The following is a 24,552-nucleotide window of genomic DNA, read 5'->3' on the forward strand; positions in this document are numbered from 1 at the left end:
AACTCCTCATCTCTTACCATTAAAGATTGACTAGCTCCCGTATCTCTTAAAACTGTGACTTCTTCACCTGCTCCTCCTGAAACACATGAGTAAACTTTACCCACCCAAGTAAATTCTTTAAAGAGATCTGGCACCTTCTTATCAATCAGGCTGTACAATCTTTTGCACCTCCTTCGCTTCACTTGGGCTTTCCTTTACCACTTTAACAAGCCCCATTGTCTTATCCTGTTTTACCACATCAGCCTTCCCAGTGCTTTTCTTCAACCACCAACACTGTGACTTTACATGGCCTAGTTTATTACAGTGAAAACATTTGAAATTTCTCATTTCTTTTCCACCCTTCTGGATTTCTTTTTTAATCTGAGGTACACTCTCTTTATTACCTCCCATCAGATCACCTTTACCTTTACCACTTGAGTATTTCTCATGTCCCCAGTTTCTATCCCTCACAGGCTGAAACTGATGTCGGAAACCAAGCTTTGATTTATGAACTAATTCATAATCATCTGCCATTTCTGCTGCTAATCTCGCAGTTTTAACCCTCTGTTCTTCCACATGAGTTCTCACTGCATCAGGAATTGAATTTTTAAACTCCTCCAAAAGCACAATTTCTCTGAGAGCTTCATACGTTTGGTCTATTTTCAAAGCCCTTTTCCACATATCAAAATTACTCTGTTTGAGCCTTTCAAACTACATGTATGTTTGACCAAATCCTTTCCTTAAATTTCTAAACCTTTGTCTGTAAGCTTCAGGCACTAGTTTATATGCACCTAAGATGGATTTTCTCACCTCCTCATACATCCCAGATACCTCCTTCGGTAGTGATGCAAACACTTCACTAGCCCTACCTCTCAGCTTTGTTTGAATCAGTAATACCCACATGTCCTGTGGCCATTTCATTTGTTTAGCTACCTTCTCAAATTAAATGAAAAAGGCTTCCACCTCCTTCTTGTCAAACCTTGGCAATGCTTGGACATATTTAAATAGATCCCCACCAAGCCTTCGACTATGATGCTCTTTCTCACTATCCTCATCACTATCCTCCAACTCTACGTTTCCCTTTATGTCTGCCAATTCTAACTGACTGTTATGTTTCATAGCCATTTTCTGAAGTTCAAACTCTCTCTCTTTTTCCCTTTCCTCTCTATCTCTTTCCTTTTCCTCTCCATCTCTTTCTTTGTTTCTTTCTTCTGTTTCCTTTTCTTTTTCCCTGATCTGTATCTCACTTTCTCTTTCTTTTTTTCTCATTTCATATTCAAGCTGCTTTAATTCTTTTTCATGTTCAAGTTGCTTAATCTGCAACTGGATCTTTGCCCTTTCTAATGAGTCAAACTGTATCTCAGGCAACTTTAAATGCTTAGCCACCACCATAATTACCTCATCTTTTCGCATTTTGTCAGGTAATGTTAACTGCAATGTTTTTGCCAAATCTAACAGTCTGCTTTTAGTCTCGGTCCGTAAGGTCCTGCGTGTGACCACCTCCACCCCAAAAACCTTCAGAGCCTCTGAAAAAGACATTGTCCACAACACACTCCCTACTTAAACTAAAATACCACACCTGAAAAGCAACCACAATATGCTCACCCCTCACTGTCTTTCAGTTCACTAAGCCAATCCAATGGATAGACTTTTATCCCGGACGAACCCCCAATTTGTTATGGGCCAGGGTTCAGAGAACCCCAAAGTGTATCATGGAGTTCACCTGATCCACAACCTTTACTAGATTGTGATATGGGGAGCACACAGCCCACTCTACAGGTGTGGTACAGCAGAAATGGAAAAGTATTTTTTAAAGCAAAACAATGTTTATTCTGTGAACTTAAGTAAACCTTCTTAAAACAAACAGTGAACATCTTAGCAACCATTAATTCAAATACAACCCCCAAAGAGTGCGACACTAAGTAATGCTTACGCTGTCCTTTTTACATCCAGAAGACTTACAAAAAGCATCACCTTTAACAGAAGCACATCAGGTTAAAGTCACTACTGAAAACATTTATTATTCTGAATTCACCAAATGATCAAGAGATAGTCTTTTCATGGCAGAGAGATCAACAGTATACCTGATCTGTCTGACTTCAGCTCCAACACTGAAAACGAAACTAAAACACACCCTGCAGCAAACAGCCTAAAACAAAGTAAAAAGCTGACAGACAACCCAGCTCCACCCACACTCTGACATCACTGCAGTAATATTAGCAGCCAATCATTTCTTAAAGCGACATTCTCATGACACTGGAGCACCAGTCTGGGGCCGATACTGACTTTCCATCACAGTTGGCTTCAACACCCACCAACATCGCAGCGACACTTACCTCGGTTGCGCATTATAGTGAAGAGGCTCCTGGGGCACAATGTGGCACGCATCACACACGTGCAGCAGTACATCACGTGGAGGAAAGAACTCTTGAGGGGGCGGACAGTCAGAGGGCTCCCCAAACCCAGGGACTAGCTGCCATCCAGACATGTCTCGGGCTTCTGGAAAAGGCGATCCCATCAATTCTGGCGATGCAGACACAGAACCAGAGACCTCATGATGGGTTTCCAGCAACCATCCAGCACCTGCAGGTGCAGTTGGAGGAGTGGGATGCGGGGTAGGGGGGTTGGTGAGGTGGAGGCTGGTGTTAGGGGTGAGGTGGATGCAGCCATATAGCTGGTGTTGCTCTATGGAACCATGGACCATGGTGGGCAGTCAATGCCTGGACACCCCAGTCCCGGGGAGAAATCCCAATCCCACGACCCCTAGTTATCTCCGCTGCCTGGGCAACCAGGTGGGCCGTAGTTAGGATTTTCACTGTGGGGGTAGGGGGCCCCCCAACGAATTTTGGGGGCACCTACCTTAAATACTTATCCTTTAGCCCACTGCATCAGAACCAGGCTGGCAAATACTTGCACCAATCCACGTCCGTGTGAATACCGGCCCACAGGGATCATCACGAAGTTGTGGAGAATCCGGTGTCCAGCCCATTAATATCCCGTCAAAATGACCCATTTGCATCCTTCTGCCGTCATGAGGCATGTACCTTGATGTCCCTGCCAGAGGGAGACCGGATTGCAAACAGGCGCAGATCCCATTTTTTCCCCGACACGGGATTCTCTGTCGCATTGGGAACTCCACTAATGGCAGTGGAGAATACCCCCATGATCTATAAATATAAATTCTTATTTCTTATCAAAGGACATTAATATCCCAATCAATTTCCTGCTGTGGTCTGGCTTAAAGAAGCAAGTTAAGTGCTCCAATTGGGAATTACTTAATTTCTAAAAATGCTCTGCAATGTAGTTAAGAAATGAAATTTAGGAGGAATGAACAAAGGTAGGTGCGGCTACATCTGAAGCAGTTGGATAAAACAATTTTAACCCTATATTCACGCCTACATACCCAGATATCCCCTCCTTTGGTACCTCCAAGAAAACCTAAAGTCATTGGCCGGGATTCTCTCTTCTGGGGACTAAGTCTCCATGCTGGCGGGAAAACCTGCGCCAACCCCTCCGGCGTCAACAGCCCCCAAAAGTAAGGAATTCTCCGAACTTTCGGGGGCTAGGTGGACGCCGGAGAGGTTGGCGCCGTGAAGCCGGCGGCGAACGGACGGCGCGTGTTCGCGCGTGCGCAGAATGGCCGGCGTATTTCTGTGCATGCTCAGGGGTTCTCTTCTGCGCGCCGGCCCCCGGGCAATATGGTGGAGCCCTATAGGGGCCGGCGCAGAGGAAAAAAGTGCCTCCACGGAACAAGCCCGCCCGCAGATCTGTGGACCCCGATCGCGGGCCAGGCCACCGTGGCCCCCCCCCCCCCCCCCAGGGTCGGACCCTCCGCGCCCCCCCCTCCCTGAGGAACACCCCCGCATACTCACCTGCCATTTCCCGCCATGCGTGAGGTGAGTAATTCACGCTGGCGGGACTGGCCAAAACTGGACGGCCGCTCGGCCCATTGGGGCCCGGAGAATCGCCGGGTGGGGTCGATGTCAACGGCTCCCGACCGGCGTGGCGGGAATGCTGCTGCCGCCCGAAAAACGGCGCCGGAGAATAGGGCAGCTGGCGTCGGGGCGGGATTCGCGCCTCCCCCCCGGGGATTCTCCGACCCGGCGGGAGGTCGGAGAATCCCGGCCATTGCCTCTAATTTAAAAGAACAGCTATCACAGAGTTCTCCGATCCCCGCCGCCGAAATCGCGTTTGGCAACAGGGCGGTGAATCCCCGATGAAACCGAAATCGGGGGGTGGCGCCGCTTTTGCGATGCTCTGCTCCCTCACCCTACCTTACATTGGCTGAGGCCCGCCCCCTGATGCTCCGCCCCCGACCGGCCGAGTTCCCAACAGCGTGGGTCGCGTGTGGTCTCACCCATCGGGAACTCGCCGTCACAGAGGTGGACATATTCGGGACTAGGGGCACTGTGGTGGGGCAGTCCGGGGCGCGCAAGCTAACCAAAGCGGGGACCATTTTGCAGGCTAGGTCCGGGAGCAGCATCCACCATGAAGCATGACGCAGCCGCTGCAGGCCTCCACCATGCGCCTGCACAGCCACTGACCCGGCAATTCTCCAGGCCGTATCGGCAGCTAGAGCCGGGTGCTCTGCGCTGCCTGGCTGCTAGAACCCATCCCGGAACAGGGAACCGGTGGCTGTTTCACAACGGTTTTTCCGTCGTGAAGCGCCACTGTTTTCACGCCGGCGTGGGGACTTAATCTCCAGAACAGGGAATCCAGCCTCTGTTATCTCCTCTAGACTGACTAAAAGAAAACTTATGCTGCAGTATCAGCCCTTCCAGTTTTCAGATTGCAATTTTGTATGTTGCCAGATTCTTCAAAGTAACTGCAGGGAGCATTTGCTTGATGGATCACTCTGCTTGATGCCGATTCTCGGCCCAGAATGGGCTGAGCGGTTGTAACAAAAAGAAACGAGACCCCCCGGCGCTGTCCACGTGTGGGCTTACCCGGCGGGACCTCGGCGTGGAAGAGTCCGGGGGCGGCCTGTGGGCTGGGTCCAACCCCGGGGGGGGCCTCCGCTGTGGCCTGGCCCGTGAACAGAGCCCACCGATCGGCGGGCCGGCCTCTCGGGCTGGGGGCTTCCTTTCTTCCGCGCCGACTCCTGTAGCCCTAGCCTTGTTGCGTTGGGGACGGCGCAAAGAAAGGAGCCACTGCGCATGCGCGTATTAGCGCTAGTGCCACCGCGGCGCTCAGTTGACGCTGGAATCGGCAGCTGGAGCGGCGTGGGTCGCTTCAATGCCGTGCTGGCCCCCTGTAGGGGCCAGAATTGCTGAACCTGAGGCCATGTTGACGCCATTGGGAAACGCGACGGCGTTTACGATGGTGTCAACACTTAGCCTCAGGATTAGAGACTCCTGCCCCATGTTAAAAATCTGTGTTTGGGGCAGGTAATTCAGAGTAGGTGCATATGGAGTGTGAGGTGCGTAACAGTGAAGTGAGGAAACAGTACAGATAGATGATTAAGGCATCATTGGGAGTATAAGGTTGATAGAAAATAGCAGGAATATGGAGGTGTAAGGAACGAGGGCATGGGTTGGAAAAGGACCACTGAGGACAATATTTTTCAACCACAAAATAGAGACGGCAGCAATTACCAACTCTTTTCCCCACCATGCGACCTATCATCACCTTCCATCTGAAAGTAAATAAGAAAACAACAGGCAGAGAAGCACACATGAAAGAATTAGAGAGAGAGAAGCATGAGCGAAAGAGAAAGAGACAGACAGACAGAAGCAGGATTATGTCAGGAAGTACTCCTTCACACAAAGGGTAATAGAAATCTGGAACTCTCCCAAAAGGCTGCTGAGGCTCGTCATTTGAAAATTTCAAAATCTATACTGATAATATTTTGTTTTCAAGTGTTATGGAACCAAGGTAGGTAGTTGCAGTTAAGATACAGATCAGTTATGATCCAATTCAATGGTAGAACAGACTACAAGAAGCTGAATTGTTTACTCCTATTCTTACATGCCTAAAGTGAAACAGCAGCACAAAATAAACAGTATCTGGTAAGAGATGGACCTTATTCTTTCAACTACCGAGAATGAGTTTCCATAATAGTTTTCGATATCATCTGTCATATTTTTGGTGAACAAATTTTGGAGTCACAAAAACCATATAAAGTAGTCATCAGTACAATTTTTCCATAATTTCTGCTGCTCTTACAGCAAATTTACAACCGGCAATTAGAAAAGGTGGTGGAAATTTACCTTCAGTGCATAACGCCATGTTAGATCCACTTGTATGTGTTAAATGTTCTCACCTGTATACTATTGCTTGCTTTCTATTCATCTCTACTGTGGCTGTGGAGTGTTTTCCTCCATTCAAGATCTCTGATCTCAACTGCCAGGTTTCGGGGTTTTTGGGCCACATGTTTTTTAGGTTTACTCCTTTCTTGGCCTTTACCCTGCAAAACGTTATAAAATAGCAGTCAGACAACTCAATTAATTCAAAAAATTAAATAACTCTGAAGTTCTGATACACTCACTAACAGTCACAACATTCACGATTATATTTGCAGCAAAAATACTGTTCATTCATAATGAGAACTCAGAATAGTGAAGTGCACTTTACAAAACAATCAGATCACACTCCTGAAAAGCATTAATTCAGCTGCAGCGTACATAGGAATGAGGAATTATTCTATTTGCCATTGGTGAACAACAATAGGATGAAAACGGAAAATGCTGCAAATACAGTAGACTGGCAATTAGATCTATTTAGTGTTATTAATTTAAAAATACTCTATAAGAAACCCTTTACTAATTTAAAAAGAACCTGGATCTGCACCTTAAAGTGCTTTAACCTGCAAGGCTACAGACTGGATATTGGAAAGTGGGATTCGAATGGTCAACCAGTTTTTTCTCACTTTCGCTTTGTGCCGCTGCAAACACAATGGGCTGAATACCCTCTTTCTGTGGTTCTATGGTTCCAAGAGAAACACTCAAGCTGAAAAGCAGCAATATTTTTTGACAACTTTAATCAATCTCAAATGGCTCTCCTTACTATCACCACGATTGACAAACCAGTAATTATAAGTAGTGGGCGGGATTCCCCAGCCTCCCAGCTGCGCATTTCTTGACAGCGGGAGGCGGTGCACCGTTTGCTGGCAGCAGGATTGTCCGTTCCTGCTGCTATCAATGAGATTTCCCATTGAAGACACCCCACGCCACCGGGAAACCTGCAGGCAGGGGTAGGCTGCCAGTGGGACCAGAGAAATCTACTGCCAGTGAACGACCGGAGAATTCTAGCCAGTCTTTCATCAATGCTGAAGTTACATATTCTCAACATGCCATTTTCCTAAAATCCTCATGACGATGGGGTTAAAAGGAATAGAAGCAGACATTATAGCAGGCTATTTTGCTAATTTTGAAAGTACTTTGCTAATTGTAATTGTTGTCCGAAAGGGCAGGATTCTACGGCCTCTCAGCTGAGTGTTTCTCGGTGGTGGGAGGTGGCGCGCCTCTCGCTGACGCGCTTCTTGCTGGCGGCAGGATTCTCTGTTCCCGCTGATGTCAATGGAAATTCTCATTGAACACACCCCTCGTCGTGGGGCTGTGCTGTCGGCAGGTGGGAGAATTCCGCCGCTAGCGAGTGGCCAGAGAATTCCAGAGGCTGGGAAACTCGTTCTGTTCACCCCGGAACCACTGCCAGCGAGAACGGAGAATTTGGCACTCAGCTAAAACTCCATTCACTGCAGCTGGACCAGAGAATCTGAGCCATGGGCAAGGTCAGATAATTATCATAATGCTGCTGTCTTCCTTAAACACAAAAGCAATAAACTTGCTGGACTAAAATCTTTGAGCCAACTGGAAAAAATTGATTTATAAAGAGTGTTCATTGCCTTTCATAAAATATGATTTTTATTTCAACAGGCTAGGAAGGCTGGATAGCTTTTAAGTGAACAGCAGCTTCTTTCACAATTGAAACAAAACGTATTTCACAGAGACACCTTAGGTATTTTGCCATCAGAGTGGTGTTGTAAAATCCAGGCAACTCTGCAAATGAAAATAAGAAAAATATTTCCACAGCTGTTACCATACACAAATGTGAGAAATTTAAGATGAGATAAAATATTCCAAAACATTACTGTAGCAGTCAACTACTAACCCAGACTTTTAACGCTTACTGCACATATAATACAATATATCTCTCTGATATCTTATTGAACTTCCTCTTCTGTCCACTGCAGTACTGTTGCTGCAGGGACTGAAGAGCTGAAGAGCTGACGGCCAGTCACTTTTGCCAAAAGCTCCCTAAGGCCGGGTTTCCTCCTGAGTGAGGGGCGGAGGTCCAGCCTGCAGCCAATTGTGTACATTCGAATGTAAATTGGCTGCAAAATGGTCAGTCAGTGGAGATGTGGTCCCTGCCAAATCGTAGTATTCCAACCGAAGAATTTAGAACCATATTTTGTTATCCACAAAAGCACGTCATATAATAACAATGACCTACATTTGACTTCTGGTGGCGGCCATGGAGTGAGTGGTCGCACATTTGGTGGCTCCTGCTTGAGACGGAATTGTTTGGTTCTTGTTATCCATTCACGAGTATGTCGGCTGGAACAAAGACAGAGCTAAGGATTCTCCTTCAGGTGGGCATGTTTCAGCCCTATAAAACAAGGGAGTGCAACTGTAAAGGGGCAACAGTCAGACCAGTAGGTTTCATGAAGTGTGACAGAAGGAAAGATGGCGGAGAACTCTGTGGCGTCGTTGCCCACTCAGTGGTCCACGGAACAGTTGGTGGAGTTTTGAAGCAGGAAGCTTCAAGGACCTGGCTAAGGTGACAGACCGATTCGGGCAGCCATCGATAGAGTAGAGCAGAGGTTGGAGGCACAGAGTGGAAGAGTCAGTGGCAGACCATGCGGACCAGCTGGCCTTGTGGGAGGCAGAGACTATGCAGAGGGCCAAAGGAAGCTGAGGGAGAAAGTGGGCTATTTGGAGAATCAGTCGAGGAGGCAGAATCACGAGATTGTGGGCTGTCCGAAGGCATTGAGGAAACGCAGGTTACGAAGTATGTAGCGAGCATATTTGAGAAGCTGGTGGGGGAAGGAAGTCTTAAACTGACCTCCAAGGTGAATCAAGTGCACAGGTCACTGAGGAGGAGACCGAAGGCAGGAGGGAGGGGGGGGGGGGGGGTAGCCAAGGGTGATGGTGGTGGGACTGCACAGATATCTGTGCAAGGAGAGGATTCTGCAGTGGGGAAAGGAGACGGGGAAATGCACCCTGGGAAGGGAGTGTGATTCGGGTCTACCAGGATCTGGTGCGGAGCTGGCTAAGCAATGGGCTGGGTTCAACAGGGCCAAAGCGGCCCTGTTCAAGGAGGTAGTGAAGTTTGGTGTGCTGCAACCAGCCTGGTTGTGGGTTGCATATCATAGCCAGGTGTTGTGCATGGATACGCCGGAGGAGATGAATAGGTTTTTGCGAGACCATGGACTTGTAAGAACTTTGGAATATGGAGATATCAATGGGGGGAGTGTTGGCGCTTTATGGGTTGATTTTGTACTATGTTTTGTACCATGTGGTTTATTGGGGTTGTGGGGAATAAGTGGGAATGTGGAGGAGCGGGTACGAAGGATTGGGGGGGTTCGGGGAAGGCAGTTATCTCGAGTGGAGGTCACCATGCTAGCGGTAGGCTACAAACAAGAGTGAAGTGGGGGATCTGTTGTGGGGTGAAGGGTGTTGGAGGGTATAGTTCTCTTTTATTTTCTCTTTGTTAAGGATGGCGGTGTGTTGGTGTTGTTATATTACTTGAAGTGTTACTTATTTGTTTATGCCGAGAAGTTCTGAACTGTGATGGTGAATACTCAAAGTCGTCCAGTAATAACAAATAATTTATTGAGTAACTAATCAATTAACTTGTGACTTTGATTCTTTCATACTTTTACTAGCTATCAAAATAAAAAGATAGAATTATGAATATTACACTTGCACTCTGAGCTAACTCTACACAGTTTTTTCTGATTTAGCACAGTGGGCTAAACAGCTGGCTTGTAATGCAGAACAAGGCCAGCAGCGCGGGTTCAATTCCCGTACCGGCCTCCCCGAACAGGCGCCGGAATGTGGCGACAAGGGGCTTTTCACAGTAATTTCATTGAAGGCTACTTGTGACAATAAGCGATTATTATTATTATTATATTATTATTACACATCTGTTCTCTAGTCACAACACACCCGAAGAGAGCAAGAAAACAGTTTGAGCCTGTATTTATACCCCCGTTAGTGTTGACCTCTAGTGATTATTTGACTGTACTGACTACACATTAACCCTTTATGTATATACATATACAGAGATCACATATACAGAGATCACTATAGGTGTGGTGCAGTAGAATAAGGGATGATGGCTGCGGACATCTTAGGAAGCCTCAGAGGGGGTGTGCACCTGGGGGAGCTAGATAAAGTGAAGGTATGGCTGACTGTAAGGGAGGGAGGGCTGGGACACTCTCTTCACACCTCCCCACCCCCAACCCGGCTGATTTCATGGAATGTTCGGGGATTAAATGGGCCGGTTAAGAGGTTTCATGCGTTCGCTGATTTGAGGAGTTTGAAGGCGGATGTTGCATTTTTGCAAGAGACTCATTTGAAGGTGATGGATCAGACGAGGCTGAGGAAGGGATGGGTGGGACAGGTGTTTCATTTGAGCCTGGATATGAAGACGAGGGAATGGCAGTGCTGGTTAATAAGACGGTGTCCTTTGCCGTGATGAGCAGAGTGGCGGAACCTGGGGGTAGATTTGGAAGGGACACCCATGGTGCTGATAAACATTTATCCCCAAATTGGGACGGCGTGGAGTTTATGAGGCGAGTCCTGGCAAAGATCAGGATTCTGGGCCTGGACACACACCAACTGATCCTGGGGTGCTGGTTTTAATAAGGTGCTGAATCCCATGTTGGACCAGTCGTGCCCCAGATCTCTGAGGGTGTCGGCAATACCAAAGGAGTTGTTGGGATTTTTAGAGCAAATATGTGTGGCTGAGGCTAATGGAGGCCATTCTGGCGGTGGACTGGAGATACTCTTTTTCCTTTTTAAAAAAAAAAAATTTAGAGTTTCAAATTATTATTTTTCCAATTAAGGGGCAATTTAGTGTGGCCAATCCACCTAACCTGCACATCTTTGGATTGTGGGGAGACATGTGGAGAAAGTGCAAACTCCATATGGACAGTGACCCAGGGCCGGGATTCGAACCCAGGTCCTCAGCGCCGCAGTCCCAGTGCTATCCACTGCGCCTCATGCCGCCCTGGACTGGAGATTCTCGGCGGCGCCCGAGGAGGTGCTGCAGTAGGAGAGGCAGAAACTCCAAGTGTGGTTTGGGGGAGGTAGTGGGACAACTGCGCAAAGCCAGAGAGGCAGTGTACGAGTAAGGGGAGAAGGCGAGTAGGATGCTCACGCATCAGCTGAGGAGGCAGGCGGCGGTGGAGGAGATTGGCAGAGCAGGGGCAGAGGGGACAAACTGGTAAAAGGGCCAGGGAAGGTAAATGGGGTGTTTGAGGCATTTTAATCGGAAATTTTTCGGAGCCTACAACGGGGGATGAGGGCATGAGGCGGTTTCTGGATGGACTGGAGTTTCTGAGGGTGCAAGGGCTGGAGGCCCCGATTGGACTGAGGGAGGTGATGGATTGTGTGGGGACGAAAGCCCCAGGCCAGAAGGGTTCCCAGTGGACTTTTATAAGTGGTTTGGGTCAAAGTTGGGGCCCCTGTTAGTGGAGATGTACAACAAGACGGGAGGGGCCAGCATCCTCCCACACTGTTTCAGGCATCTATCTCGCTCATTTTAAAGAAAGGCAAAGACCCAGAACAGTGTGGGTCATACTTCCCAATATTGTTGTTTAATATTGATGCGAAGCTATTGGTGAAGATGCTGGTGGTATGGATAGAGAACTATGCGCCGGGGGTGATGGGGAGGACCAGACGGGATTCGTGAAGGGGCGGCAGCTATCGGCTAAGTTTCGAAGGTTATTTATCATATAATGTACAGTGCAGAAGGAGGCCATCTGGCCCAACGGGTCTGCAACAGCCCTTGGAAAGAGCACCCTACTTAAGCCCACGCATCCCTATCCCCATAACCCCCCCCAGTAACCCAACCTAACCTATTGGACACGAAGGGCAATTTATCATGGCCAATCCACATAACCTGCACATCTTTGGACTGTGGGAGGAAACCGGAGCACCCGGAGGAAATCCAAGCAGACACGGGGAGAACGTGCACACTCTGCATTTAACGTGATAATGCTGCCCTCAACGGGCCAGAAGGTAGAGGTGGTTGTGTCATCGAATCATACATTCCCTACAGTGCAGAAGGAAGCCATTCAGCCCATCAAGTCTGCACCGACCCTCTGATAGAGCACCCTACCTCATCCCAATCCCCCACCCCATCTCTGCAGCCCCATCCAGGGGCAATTTAGCATAGCCAATCCACCTATGTTGCACATCTTTCGACTGTGAGGGGAAACCGGAGCACCTGGAAGAAACCCATGCAGACATGGGAAGAATGTGCAATCTCCACACAGACAGTCACCCAAGGTCGGAATTGAACCCAAGTCCCTGGCGCTGTGAGATAGCAGTGCTAACCACTGTGTTACTATGCCGTTAATGGATGCAGAAAAAGCATTTGACCATATGGTGCATTAGGAGAACCGGTGAATCATGTCCATCTGTTTTGGACATGTCCGAGGTTGGAGGGGTTCTGGAAAGAGTGCGCCAACTTAATGTCGAAGGTTTTGGGAGTTAAGGTGGTGCCAAGCTAAGGGTAGCAATATTTGGGGTGTGGAAGAATCTGGGAGTGCAGGTGGGGAAAGAGGCTGACGTGGTAGTCTTTGCCTCCCTGATAGCATGGAGGCAGATCTTGCTGTGCTGGCGGGACTCAGAGCCACCAAAAGTGGGGCATGGGTGAGCAACTTGGCAGAGTTCCTCCACCTAAAAAAACGTTTGCCACAAGAGGAATGGAGGAGGGGTTCTCCACAAGGTGGAAGCTGTGCATTAATATGTCAGCTGGGGAGGGGGCGGGGGGGGGCAGTGGTTCTTGTGTTTTGTTTAGATTGGGGGGGCTGGGTGTAGAAAAGGTGGTGGAGCGGGTGGTACGGGAGGCTAGTGTTAATTGTGTACTGTTTGCTGTTGCTGCTGTTGTTTGCTCGTTTCTTTTCTGTATACATTTCAAAATAGCTCCAATAAAATATTTAAAAAGAAAACCATGGGTGCGATTCCCCAGAAAAATTTCGAAGTGTTGTAGCAAGCGGGAACTGCTGCAAGCTTCCCAGCACTCAGATCAGCGAGGCTGGCAATGCTATTCAACGTTAATTGGTCCACTTAACGAGGCTCTACGAGGCTTCTCGCCGCAAACGGAGGCTCACCAACCGATTTGCCGGACTGCGCTCGCCTAACGAACAAGGTCGACCCCAATCAGCCCCCAGCCATGGCGCCGAGAAGACCGGCCCCACGATTCAGCGATGGAGACTGGGGAGGCTCCTCGATGTCGTGGAGCCAGGAGGGATGTCCTGTTCCCCCGAGAGTCCCGGAGGGTGAGCCACAGGGCAGCTTGTGCCACCTGGTACAACGTGCTGGCGGCCATAAGGTCGGGGGGTGTGACCAGGAGTTCAGTGAGAAGGTCAACAACCTACACCGGGCAGCACGGGTGAGTTGACACCAATGCCCCCCGCCCCCCACAAAACCACGCGAGCATCCACCCTCCCAGCAACCCACAAACCTCCCCTCACCCCCCCTCCCTTCTACCGCCCAACCCTTCCTTCACACTCCCCCACCACCACTGTGGACCACGCATGTGACTAATGATGCCCTCTCTGTGTCTCTGCACAAGAAGCTCTCCCACAAATGCTGGGAGAAGGCCAAGATTGGTGGCAGGGTGCTGGTATAGAGATCCTCACCACCTTTGAGGACAAGCTCTGGAGGTGAAGGAGTGGTCGAGGACAGAGCAGTCACCAACGCGGAGGTTGGTGGCAGCTGCAGTGGTGAAAATCCAACGGGTCCCACCCAGAGAACCTGTCACACGAGTTGTTATTATCTGACTGACTGACCCCCCCACCCCCACCCCACTGACCACATGTCCATTCTCCAGCAGGTTCTCCAGCCAACACCACCTGCCCATCCCAGGTGGCTCCCCTCTCCTGCCTTCTAGAACACCTCGGAGATATGCAAGATATTATGGTAAAATTCTTTAATTTGACTCCATGCAGGACTGTGGGCCCTTATAGGTCAGTGAAGAAAATAGCCGAGCAGCACTTTATGACATACAGAATATAGGCAGCAGACCTTAGGTGAGTTAAAATCTGTGGAGTAATGAGACATAGCTGTGGGGCAGGTAGGGAATCGCCATGCTACAAACGTAAACAACGAGAAGCACATAGAAGAAATAACAGACAACTGGTCATGTTCTCATGTATTCAGCAAATATTGGAGAAAGTCTATAAAAAGATATCTGATCTCAAAAACTCCCACAAGATAAGTAATGTAGATGATTGATTCTGGACAATAAATATAGAGCATGAACTATGGATTTATCTGTACAGCTTTTTAACTGAAACCTCGTCAAGTGTTCCCATGAGAATAGAAAAGGACTCAACAAACAATATTTAGGTAAATACATACAATATCAACATGTGCTTAGAAACACAGAAGGGCATGTAATTTTGAAATTTGGAACCAAAACAAAAGTTGCAGGGCATTTAAAAGCTTAACATTTGATGTGGAGCTGGATGTGTGACATCGAATAGACTTCACTGCATAATGTCAGTGTCACACTGTCAGTTGGAGCGGACATTCAATAATTGCAAAGGGTTGCAGATCAACAGCAGCCCAGCCAAGCTCTAGTTCGTAACCTCATTGATAAACCTCACATGATGGAAAGCGCACATGGCACAGAGTTAAGCTCCTGATAATCAGAAAGGAAGAAACCAGAGACCCGGTTTACTTGGAATTGATTTATTCAAAGAGTGAAATATTGCAGGTATATAGCCTCGGACTCTACTCCTGTCAATCAGTGTCAAGTCTTACAACACCCGGTTAAAGTTCAACAGGTTTGTTTGAAATCACTAGATTTCGGAGCACAGCTCCTTCATCATGAAGGAGCTGTGCTCCGAAGGCTAGTGACGCCAAACAAACCTGTTGGACATTAACCTGGTGTTGCAAGACTTCTTACCGTGCCCACCTCAGTCCAACGCTCGCATCTCCACATCAATAGTCTTTTGAGTATACCAAATAAGATAAACAAATTAACTAATAATCGTTTTAACTAATTAACATCCCCTTAAAGACACACTGTAAGAAAAAAAGAAAAACTAAGCTTCAAAGGAAATTCAACCAATTAAAATAAAATAATGTTCTTGGGACTGATGATGCACTCCAGTCCCTACAACCCTCACCGACCACAAACAGCCTCAAATATACTGGAGGAAGTGTCTTTTTATACTCTTTTGAGTAAATCAAATAAATAAGTAAACCAATTAACTAAAGAACAACCCATAAAGGGAACAGTGACAATTTTAAAGAAAACTTAATTAAAAAATAATGTTCCCTGTTAAAGATGCACTCCAGGCCCTGCAGTACCCATGATGTGCAGAAGAGTCTTTTTCTATACACTTATATAAAACAAATAAAAGCATATAAATTAATTAACTAATTGAAAGCTCCTTAAAGGGGCACTTACAAAAAACAAAACTTTTAATAGAAACCTAACAAATTAAATTAAAATGTCAGTTCGTAGACTGCTGATGCACTTCAGCTACTGCCTCGCCCACTGGCCGTGGAAAGCATCAAGCATATCAGTGGAATTACCTCCTTAAACTGTTTGAAAACCAATAAACAAATATGAAGGGTGGGATTTACCGGCTGATCATGCCGGTGGGAAATTCCAATACCACGCCGGCTCACGTGTTTCCTGGCGACGAGGGGTGCTGTCACAGGGAAATCCCATTGACAATGACAGGGTTAGTAGAACCCCTTGGCGGGCCGCCTCCGCCACCAAAAAACATGCAGCGGGGTGGTCAGTAAGCGTTCCTTTTTGGATTTGAAATTCACCATTTTGGGTACGTTTGGGAACAACACAATGAATTTTGTCCAGATATAAAATCCTGGAACCAGAGCTGCAGAAAAATTCTAATTTTGTTTTCAGCTCACCTAAGCCTGCCACAGGATGATTTGTCATCTACTGCTGCACGATTCAAGCCTGGAACCCCAGAGCAATGCCCTAGGTTTCTGGATTACCAGTTCAGTGACCTATACCAACAGGCAAATTGTCTCTTTATACTCTCTTGAAAAACACCAAACAAATATGAAGTAAATATGAAGTAATTAACTAATTGACAGCCTAATTAATATGAGCTTAATCAAATCAATACCCTCACCTGTATGTACTTAACCTCAATTGACACATCTAACACAGAGGCAAAGAAAATTGGAGGCAATTTGAAAATAAAAGAAAGGCAGCAGAATCCATAGAATTCCGACAGTACAGAAGGAGACAATTCAACCTATCAAATCTGCACCAACCCTCTGAGAGAGCACCCCCACCTGATCCCCGTAACCCCATCTAATCTACAAGTCTTTGCAAACTAAAACCACAATTTTAGCAAAGCCAATCCACTTAACCTGCACAGTTTTGGACTGTGGGAGGGAACCGGAGCACCCGGAGGAAACCCACACAATCATGAGAACGTGCAAATTCCACACAGTCACCCTAGGCCAGAATTGAACCTGGGTCCATGGTGCTGTGAGACAGCTGTATAAACCACTGTGCCACCACTCTCTTCCCCACCACCCTTCCTCTTCTCCCCCCCCCCCCATTTCCCTTCCACCTCCACCTATCATTCCCCCTCGACCACCTTCTTCCCCTCTTCACCCTCCTCCGCTCATCATCGCCTCCTTCCCCCTCACCCTTCTCCACTCTACCCCTTACCCTCTCCTCAACCCCTTACTCACCCCTCAACTCAATCTCCTCCCCAATTCCACTTTTCCCTCCCCGATACCATGATTTCCCCCCCCCTTTCTCTCGCTCCACCTCTCCCCCTCCCACCTTTCCCCTCTCCCCCACTCTTCTGTTCCGCCCCTTCCATCACTCCCACCCAGAGATCTCAGTTTACAAGGTTGGCTGGAAACTGAAGTGACATTTTCCATCCAGCTGTGCTGCAGTTTTAAAGGTCCGTACAGTGGCAGAAGGACCATTGCAATACAGTAAGTACTGGGAATTTGGGGGTGAGTGTGGGGGTCGAGACAGCCCGGATGGGCAGGGTGCTGTCGAGTGAATTTTAAGGATGGTGTGGGGGAAACAGTTATGGAGGACCTGGAGTTTAGCTGCATCATTGGATCCTGGGGCATTGGTTCAGTCCTGGAGAATTGGTGAAGCCGAGGATTTGGGAAGGCCTACAATTCAGAAGCATCCATGGCTCTAAGTCTGGAGTTTGGAACGGGGTGAAAGACACTGGAGGAATAGAGGGGGGTTTTTGGAGGCTGGACTGAGGGAAAGTTTGGAGGCTGGATGGAGAGAGAGAGAGGGAAGAGTTTGGGGGTGGGGTGGGGAGAGAGACACAGGAGGGGTTAGAGCCAGATTTCTGCGTACCCACGATAAACTTTCACCCCCTCCCCACTTATCAAGAATCTATCTACCCCTGCCTTAAAAAATTTCAAATACCCAGCCTCCACTGTGTTTTGAGGAATAGAATTCCAAAGGCTCACAACCCTCTGGGAAAAATGTTTTCCCTCATCTGTGTCATAAATGAGTGACCCTCATTAAATAGGAACCCCTAGTTCTAGACTCTCCCACAAGATGAAACCTCCTTTCCACATCCACCCTGTCAAGTCCCCTCAGGATCTTGTATGTTTACATCAAGTTGCCTCTTCTAATCTCCAGCAGATCCAAGTCTAGCCTGTCCAGTCTTGCCTCAAAGGATAACCTTTCCATTCCAGGCATTAGTATAATAAATCTTCTGAGAAATGCTTCCAATCCATTTATATCTTTCATTAAATGAAGGGGCCAATGTAATACATAGTACTCTAGTTATGGTCTCACCAATGCCCTGTATAATTGAAGCATAACCTCCCTACTATTGTATTCGATTCCCCTTGCAATAAATATTGTTAGCTTTCCTGATTACTTTCTGTACCTGTATATTTTACTGCTGAGTCCTATAAACTAAACTCCTGTCTGACATTCTTCTATACTCACACTTACACTGCCTGATGCCTTTATGAATGTCACTTTAGAGTGAGTAGACGGTGCCACTGGAGGAGCACGACAGAACATAATAAGAACTAGGAGCAGGCGGAGTAGGCCATCTGGCCCCTCGAGCCTGCTCCACCATTCAATGAGATCATGGCTGATCTTTTGTGGACTCAGCTCCACTTTTCGGTCCGAACACCATAACCGTTAATCCCTTTATTCTTCAAAGAACTATCTATCTTTATCTTAAAAACATTTAATGAAGGAGCGTCAACTGCTTCACTGGGCAAGGAATTCCATACATTTACAACCCTTTGGGTGAAGAAGTTCCTCCCAAGCTCAGTCCTAAATATACTTCCCCTTATTTTAAGACTATGCCCCCTAGTTCTGCATTCACCTGCCAGTGGAAACAACCTGCCCACATCTATCCTATCTATTCCCTTCATAATTTTATATGTTTCTATAAGATCCCCCCGCATCCTTCTGAATTCCAATGTGTACAGTCCCAGTCTACTCAACCTCTCCTCGTAATCCAACCCCTTCAGCTCTGTGATTAACGTAGTGAATCTCCTCTGCACACCCTCCAGCGCCAGTACGTCCTTTCTCAGGTAAGGAGACCAAAACTGAACACAATACTCCAGGTGTGGCCTCACTGACACATTATACAATTGCAGCATAACCTCCCTAGTCTTAAACGCCATCCCTCGAGCAATGAAGGACAACATTCCATTCACCTTCTTAATCACCTGTTGCACCTGTAAACCAACTTTTTGCGACTCATGCACTAGCACACCCAGGTCTCTCTGCACAGCAGCATGTTTTAATATTTTATCATTTAAGTAATAATCCCTTTTGCTGTTAATCCTACCAAAATGGATAACGTCACATTTGTCAACATTGTATTCCATCTGCCAGAACCTAGCCCATTCACTTAACCTATCAAAAATCCCTCTGTTGACTTCCGGTATCCTCTGCACTTTATCTATCCATGCTACTACTTTACCCGCCCATGCATCTTTATCTTATGCAGCAACGTTTTGTGTGGAACCTTGTCAAAAGCTTTCTGGAAATCCAGATGTACCACATCCATTGGCTCCCCGTTATTTACCGAACAAGTCTACTGAACTGGTAATATCCTCAAAAGATTCCACTAAATTAGTTCGGCACGACCTGCCCTTTATGAACCCATGCTGCATCTGCCCAATGGGACAATTTCCATCCAGATGCCTTGTTGTTTCTTCCTTGATGATAGATTCCAGCATCTTCCCTACTACCGGAGTTAAGCTAACTGGCCTATAATTACCTGCTTTCTGCCTACCTCCTTTTTTAAACAGTGGTGTCACGTTTGCTCATTTCCAATCCGCCGAGACCACCCCAGAGTCTAGTGAACTTTGGTAAATTATCACTAGTGCATTTGCAATTTCCCTAGCCATCTCTTTTAGCACTCTGGGATGCATTCCATCAGGGCCAGGAGACTTGCCTACCTTTAGCCCCATTAGCTTGCCCATCACTACCTCCTTAGTGATAACTACCTCCTTAGTGATAACAATCATCTCAAGGTCCTCACCTGTCATAGCCTCATTTCCATCAGTCACTGGCATGTTATTTGTGTACCTTCCACTGTGAAGACCGACCCAAAAAACCTGTTCAGTTCCTCAGCCATTTCCTCATCTCCCATTATTAAATCTCTCTTCTCATCCTCTAAAGGACCAATATTTACCTGAGCCACTCTTTTTTGTTTTATACTATTGTAGAAACTTTTACTATCTGTTTTTATATTCTGAGCAAGTTTAATCTCATAATCTAAGTTGCTCTTCTTTATAGCATTTTTAGTTGCTTTCTGTTGCCCCCTAAAGATTCCCCAGTCCTCTAGTCTACCACTAATCTTTGCCACTTTGTATGTTTTTTCCTTCAATTTGATACTCTCCCTTATTTCCTTAGATATCCACGGTCAATGTTCCCTCTTTCTACCGTCCTTCCTATTTGTTGGTATAAACCTTTGTTGAGCACTGTGAAAAATCGCTTGGAAGGTTCTCCACTGTTCCTCAACTGATTCACCATAAAGTCTTTGCTCCCAGTCTACCTTAGCTAGCTCTTCTCTCATCCCATTGTAATCTCCTTTGTTTAAACACAAAACACTCGTGTTTGATTTTAACTACTCACCCTCCATCTGTATTTTAAATTCTACCATATTATGATCGCTCCTTTTGAGAGGATCCCTAACTAAGGATGAACATTCATCCTTTTTCTGCACTGCTGGATAGCTTTCCTGTAGATCCCATGGGTGCTGACCACCACTGCGACCCTGCCCAGGCAGGGCCGGTTGCTGCCATCCCTCGGAAAAAGCAACTCCCACTTTTCCTAAACGGCTAGGAGGAGAATCTGCAGAGAGCCTCCTTGCAAAGTATATGTTGGGCAGCACAGGGTCCCAGGATCGATTCCCGGCTTGAAGTCACTGTCTGTGCGGAGTCTGCACGTACTCCCCGTGTCTGCATGGATTTCCTCCGGGTGCTCCAGTTTCCTCCCACAAGTTCCGAAAGACGTGCTTGTTAGGTGAATTGGACATTCTGATTTCTCCCTCAGTGTACCCAAACAGGCGCCGGAGTGTGGTGACTAGGGGCTTTTCACAGTAACCTCATTGCAGTGTTAATGTAAACCTACTTGTGACACTAATAAAGACTATTATTAATGAGCTGAACAGTGTAAGTTCATTAGGGGCCAGCCGTCTCGCCCCCCGCGCCTCCTCCCCTCCGCCAGCAGAATAACTCTCTATTCCACTCCTGCGACCAAACTTAAGACTCCAGAGTGAAAATCCTGGCCTACATTACGACACACAAAAGTATCAGAACAGATACTCACACCTGTCTATCTATCTATATCCTTCATAGTTTTTTACACCTCGGTAGGTCTGTTCAGTAATGGGTTAAGTGTTAAGTAGTGCATTAAGAGACATTGCAATTAGTTGTCTCATTTATGTTAAGTATCCAATGATTGACACTGATATGTAAAGGGGCTTCAGGTGGCCCTTGGGTCAGGTGGTGTGTTGTTGGAGTTTTGAGCAGAGGCTGTGCAAGTGAAATAAATGGTGTTTGTTGAAAAGGAACAGGACTTCTGACTCTTCATACAACGGTAACTAAAATGTCTAACAATGGTAGCAGAGAATGGTGACTGTGCAAATGTGAAGCTTTGAAAGATACAACTTTTCCTGATCAAACCAAGGAGTGAGTGAGAAGGAAAAAAAAAGATACATGGCTGAACCCAGGATAAAGATGGCTGGATGTGACTATCCCCCCTTATTTTCTGAAAAGGAATCGTACGACCAATGGAGAAGTGCAGTAGTTATGTGGACTGCCTTGGGAAAGAGAAAACAAGGTATGGCATTGGCTCTTTCTCTACCTTATGACAGTAAAATCCGAAACAAAGTGCTTTCTGAGCTGGAATTGGAAGAGTTAGACTCAGAAGAATGTCTGGGGGCTCTATTACAATATATGGATAAGATTTACAAGAAAGATGACTTGTTAAGTGCATATGAAGCATGCTCGGAATTTGATAGGTTCCAGAAAATAGAGGAATTCTCCATGGAAGACTATATAATGGAATTTGGCAGACTATATAAAAGGCTGCAGAAACACAACCTGGAATTTCCACAGTCTGTGTTGGCCTTTAAATTACTTGACTGTGCTGGAGTGAGCAACATGGATAGGCTCTTGGTTTTGACAGGAGTTCAGTTTACGGATGGGGATACCTTATTCGATCAGATGACAAAAGCTTTAAAGAAGTTTCTGGGGAAACATTCGATTCCGATGGCTCTGATGACTCAAAGAGGTCAGCCTGCTATAAAGCAGAATATGCAAGGTCCACTACTAACAGGATGGCGAAATTGTACGGCTATGAACAGGGCCCAAGACTATAGAAGGAGATTGAGACAAGGAAAGTATGAAGCCAGAAACCCTGTTCGAACTTACAATAGGAATATGAACCCCAGAAATGCACGGGGCAAGATAAGTCGATGTTTTCGATGTGACTCTCAATACCATTATGTCTTCAACTGTCCAAAACGTTATGATAGAGTGTTTGAAGCGACACACGACATGGAAGAGTCAGAAGAGGAAAAAGATAGTGTTCAGAGAGAAGACATTGTCCTATTAACAAGCAGTTTTACGCCGGTAATGAGGGTGTTGGTTGCAGAATCCTTAAATTGTGCTGTATTGGACAGTGGCTGCACATCTACTGTGTGTGGAATTGACTGGTTAAAATGTTACCTGGACTCCTTGAATGCTGAAAGTCGTAACAAGGTTAAAGAATTTGAAAGTTCCACAAGTTTCAGGTTTGGGGATGATAATACTCTGAAGTCGCTGAAAAGAGTGGTGATCCCTTGCAATATTGCCGGAGTGAATCATTTCATTCGCACGGATGTTGTATCAAGTGAGATACCTTTTCTTCTGAGCAGACCGTCGATGAAGAAAGCACACATGAAACTGGATATGGAACAGGATAAGGCAACAGTTTTTGGAAAGACGGTGGACTTACAATTTACACAGTCGGGACACTATTGTATTCCATTACTGACAAATAACATTTCAAGTGGAGTGGTTAAGGATGTGTTAATGGCAGTTGAAAATGGGACTTTCGCTGATAAAAAAGCTTCTTGTATTAAAACTGCATAGGCAATTTGCACATCCGTCTCCTCGGAGGCTGAAAATTTATTAAAGGATGCAGGGGTAAGGGATGAAGACTATACTAAACTGATAGAACAGGTTAGTGATTGCTGTGAAGTTTGTAGGAAATACAGAAGGACACCAGCATGACCGATATTAACCCTACCTTTGGCCAGGGATTTTAACGACATTGTGGCTGTGGACCTTAAGATCTGGGATAAGGCCATTTTTCCGAAAGGACAACTACCAAAAGTTGGTACAAAGGTGACATACTGGCCTGAAGGGCCTCGTCAATGGAAGGATGCAACTGTTATTAGAGCAGGGAAGTCCACTGGAAAGTATAAACATTGGTTGAATGTACAGCATTCAGGGGAGGGAGTTAAGACAATGGATTGGGAACACAAAGTTCAAAAATGGAGGTCACAGAAATGCAGTGCCAGTTCAGATAGTACATCGGTTAGTGAACAGGTCCGCAGGAAAAGGTCGAGAATTTTGAAAGGACATCCCACAGCAGATAGGAAAGATCAAGCAGTAGCAGTATAGAACAAGTTACCAGGCGGAAGAGGGGGCATAGTTTATCAAGGTCTCGGAACATGAGTAAGACTACGAATACTAATAGGAGTAGAAGCTGTTGCTCTTTTTAGCCTTAGTTTTATTCCCGCTGATTATGTCACCTTTGCTCATGAGTCGCCAGGTATCTTTCTGATACCGCCACGTGGTTCAAGCTCGAGTTATGATTAATAAGTCAGCACACCACTTAGTAAGATTGAAATCAACGGTCATTTATTATATACAACAATTAATGCTTACACAATAATCCTACTATCTATATCGAAACCTACCATTACTGGCCAATACTTAACTTTAGGAAGGGCCCACCAGTTCAGGGAAACAAATGGCTTATCGAATCGGATCTGGCCCGCGGGATTCAAAAGGCTGATACGGGTCGATGGCTAGGAGTCTTTATCGGGTAGCGATCGCTGGAGTCAAACTTACAGTTTCTGGTCGATGGTCTTGCGAAGGTCACGAGCAGGAGAAGAAGGGAGAGAGAGCGAGATCTGAACTTGGCCCCTCACTTTATAGGGCCCAGGGGCTTCCCGCCTCTCGGGGCGGCCCTTGACCCTGAGTCCCAAGTGATTGGACTTGTTCCCAATCACTGGGTTCGATATGCTCCAATAATGGGGCGATTCCTCGATCGGGGGGTGGTCGTTCACCTGTCTTTGTTTCGGCCACTGCAGGCGCCGACAGGTCTGGCCCGGCATTCAATTGCTAACATGTTGCAATTGTTCCCGGGGACAGCCGATTAAACTGCAGATGTCTGGGTTGATGTGCTGCTAATAGTCTTAAGTATCGATCTGGGCCGACTTCCCCAGAGCCGAATACACTATTCTGTCTGCAGCTGTCCGTTTGTGTCCTGTTGGCTGCTTTTCCCATCAGCCTTTTCGGTTAGCCATTTTAAATCGGGTTTTGGCCAAATTAATAGGGAATCAGCCATTTTAGGTGGCTACAAAGCCCACATACACGTGAGATTGTGGTGGCTTCCAATAAATTATATGAAAAGTTATCAAAGATGCTAAACAGCAAGAACTGCATAGTTGGAGTGAATTTAGGGTATACACGGAAATACCAGATAGGGGACAAAGAGCTCTATCCCACAGATGGATTTGCACGGAACAGGTTCTTCCGGATGGGGTTCTTCTGGATGGAACTTATAAGGCAAGGGCCAGGCTTGTGGCAAGGGGATTTGAAGAAA

At 46.6% G+C, this 24,552-nt stretch overlaps 1 protein-coding gene across 2 annotated transcripts in view; it reads right to left on the reverse strand.

The window, feature by feature from the left end:
* tmem132e (transmembrane protein 132E) overlaps positions 1-24,552 on the reverse strand; it is a 951,562-nt gene that overhangs the window by 558,023 nt on the left and 368,987 nt on the right. For both annotated transcript variants that reach the window (XM_072469324.1, XM_072469323.1), the window contains exon 3: positions 6,242-6,385. In XM_072469324.1, the coding sequence (XP_072325425.1) occupies positions 6,242-6,385 (144 nt within the window). The remainder of the gene's footprint in view (positions 1-6,241; positions 6,386-24,552) is intronic.

The sequence above is a fragment of the Scyliorhinus torazame genome, chromosome 12, assembly GCF_047496885.1.
Source record: "Scyliorhinus torazame isolate Kashiwa2021f chromosome 12, sScyTor2.1, whole genome shotgun sequence".
NCBI classification, from domain to species: Eukaryota; Metazoa; Chordata; class Chondrichthyes; order Carcharhiniformes; family Scyliorhinidae; genus Scyliorhinus; species Scyliorhinus torazame.